The 2,878-nt window shown below is 37.4% G+C and overlaps 1 protein-coding gene across 1 annotated transcript in view; it reads right to left on the bottom strand.

Moving 5' to 3' along the window:
• Positions 1 to 680: 680 nt before the first annotated feature.
• The window catches only part of RP1 (retinitis pigmentosa 1 (autosomal dominant)), a 175,151-nt gene continuing 172,953 nt past the window's right edge, over positions 681 to 2,878 (bottom strand). The window contains exon 30 of the mRNA XM_008946075.1: positions 681 to 750. Coding sequence (XP_008944323.1) covers positions 681 to 750 — 70 coding nt within the window. The remainder of the gene's footprint in view (positions 751 to 2,878) is intronic.

Below are 2,878 nucleotides of genomic sequence, written 5' to 3' on the forward strand. Positions count from 1 at the left end.
GAGCAGGGAGCTGCCTGAGCCTGCCACTAAGCTATTGCAGTGTTACAGATAACAGCTTCTGTGAAGAGACCCTTTGGATCTAAAGGTTCTCAGCTGAGGTTCTGGCTCAGCTACAAGATTTTACAATCAAATGTCAGTGGGAGGCTTACTGACACAGGGTGAACTCCTGAATAACAAATTCTTTATTACTCTTTATTAAGGTCTTATAGGAAAAGCAAGCAATATATGGTAAGGCTGAAGAGTTGTGCAGTTTCTTTGGAAAATGATTTTGAGAAAATCTAAATTTTAATAAACGTTGAAATTAGAGCTGATTTATCAAATAAATAAATATTGACAGATTTCACCAAAGAGCTAAATTTAACTTATCCACGAATTATTACTTTAACAAAAATGTCTGAGTATGTTACCACGTATGTCTACCATCATGAATGCTCAAATCAAGTCCACAGAGCCATGTTACAGGTTTAAATTTCTGCTTTCAAAATTTCGGTCATACAAAGTTTTTCAGCATCTCTAATAGGATTGGAATGCAGCGTTCACGTTAGATATGTTTAATTACTGTGATGTTTTTAATGTGTTGTTTTGACATTCCTTCATGATAATTACAATACCTTCAGAATTGTAAAATACAAGTAAATCAAATCTGCATGAATTTGGGGAAGCAACACACGCAGAAAGCATCAGAAATCAAGCAGCTGTGGATAAAGTTGCACTACGGTGCGACCATCGCTTTCATCCTCAGCAAGCCACCTTAAGGGAGAAAGACAAAAACCTGTCAGAGGTTTATCACGTAGAACACTTAAAAGACAAATCATGAGAGCCTGCTTCTGCACCTTTGTGTTTCTAGGAGAATTTTTACATTGGTTTATACAGAAGCAATAACCGACCTGAAGAAAATGATGATTTATTTTTGGTTTAGTATCCATATTTGTGTAATTTGAAAGTGTAATTAACCTTGTAAATATGAAATGTTAATTCATTTTATTTGTTGGCTATATATGTGATGAATAGACTGTTTCATTGAGTGGCATAAAATCAGGATGATTTAGAGTAAGGAAACTTGTTCTGTGATAGCAGGTATGTCCATGTGTTTCATTCCAGGGACTATTTATTTCTCATCTCTCTGCTGATTCACAAAATACTGAGTTGCAAGGTGGGCCCAACCCCTGCTCTGCGAGAGCCTATGGAGGTTTTACTATTGACTGTATGGGAAACAGGTCTGAGTTCAAAGCTGAGGTAGACTGATGTTAACTGGAAACATGGAGGCAACGATATTAATTTCCAAAGATAGTTTAAAAGTTTCTAACACTTTTGCAAGTCTTACGACAGACTATCTGCTGTGATGTCTATGAAGAAGCTAGTGTGGCAGGCATTTCCAGCAGGTATAGCATTAATGTAGCTCACATCTGATGTTGCATCATTGAACAGCTGAGAGATATGGGTGAAGATAAAGAGTTCCAGGCTGAAACACAACTAATCTTGGCAGATAAAATTGCTCATGGAAGTCCCAGAGCCAAGGGAAGGTGTGACATGTAAGCTAGAGAATTCGCATTTAAGTTAGTAAAGGATGCCCACCTCCTTTCAGGTTTCTCAGTGATGAATATCTTTTAGAGACAGCATTTGTATCATGTGAGTCTTTTCTTTCTGAGAGAATGAGGCCATTCCACATTTACACAGTAGGCTATGAGATGAAAAGGGAACAGGGATGTGAACTTACAGTTTTCTATATTCCGGCAACATCCCATAGCCTCTGGCTTACTGAGTACTCTGGGTGGGCCTCCTGATCTCTCCTACTGAAATTCTTCCATTTTAAGTAGGTATACATTAAAGTAAGGACATGACTCTAACTCACACAAGTCCCAGTGAAGTGTCCTAGTCAGTCAGTAGAATCAATCTGTCTCAGTCACTCCACTACACCAATAATGTGATTCATGTTCTTGCTCCAAATGGGTCTCTTACATATATTTGTGTTTTTACAATAAGTTTTTAAGTAAAACAACAACAACAACAAAAATATCTGGAAAAACTGTTTGTTCCAAGCTTTATTTTTCAAGAAGCTTCCTCTGACTGGTGTGGTCTGAGAACTCTTACAAGCAAAGGAGGTGGTATGACATCAGCTGAAAACCCCATCATGGATTGTGTTTCACACCTGAGTGGTATCTTGGTCTAAGGGCTTTGGTCATACCCCCTTAGCTAAATTTAAGTATCTAGAAGGTTAAATAGTACCTGAGCATGCATTTGGAAGAAATTTAATGAAGGGAAGTGTAATGTTGTTGAAGTTTGTAACAGCTACACATGCTCATGATTTAGATCACAGAGTCCAACTGACTATCCAAGAACTATGTTTTGGGTACAGGGTTGGGAACTGGCTTCCAAGAACCACCAAATGTACAGAAAAATGTAGTGGAAGGATAAAATTAACTATTCTTGGCTACCATTTCCGCTTTCAGACCACCAGGTAGCATCCCTCTTTCTTGTAGGGAATATGTATAATTGGGAACTTGTAAATTCTCTTTTCTCCAGATACATTAAAAAACTATTTTACACCTAGAAATACAGGAGTGTATTTGCTTCTGTTGTTTGTTCTGTAATTCTTTAACCTGTAAACTATATACTGTAGTGAACAGTTACTCTAAATATACTTCTCAATTTCCTTTCCAACTTCTGACAGTTTGCCATTTCCATTTCATACAGACTGAAGTGGATCTTGTTTTTGTACTTTAGAAGCCCCTTACCCCAGCACCCCTTTATCCAAATAAATGCCTAAGTTCAGATCATCACCCTCTCACATTACATTATAAAAAGTTTACTTTTATCTTCACCCTATTTGCTGAATATATCTTAAACCCATACTAACATAAACCCTACTACTCTTTCC

The sequence above is a fragment of the Merops nubicus genome, unplaced genomic scaffold, assembly GCF_000691845.1.
Source record: "Merops nubicus isolate BGI_N331 unplaced genomic scaffold, ASM69184v1 scaffold12220, whole genome shotgun sequence".
Taxonomy (NCBI): domain Eukaryota; kingdom Metazoa; phylum Chordata; class Aves; order Coraciiformes; family Meropidae; genus Merops; species Merops nubicus.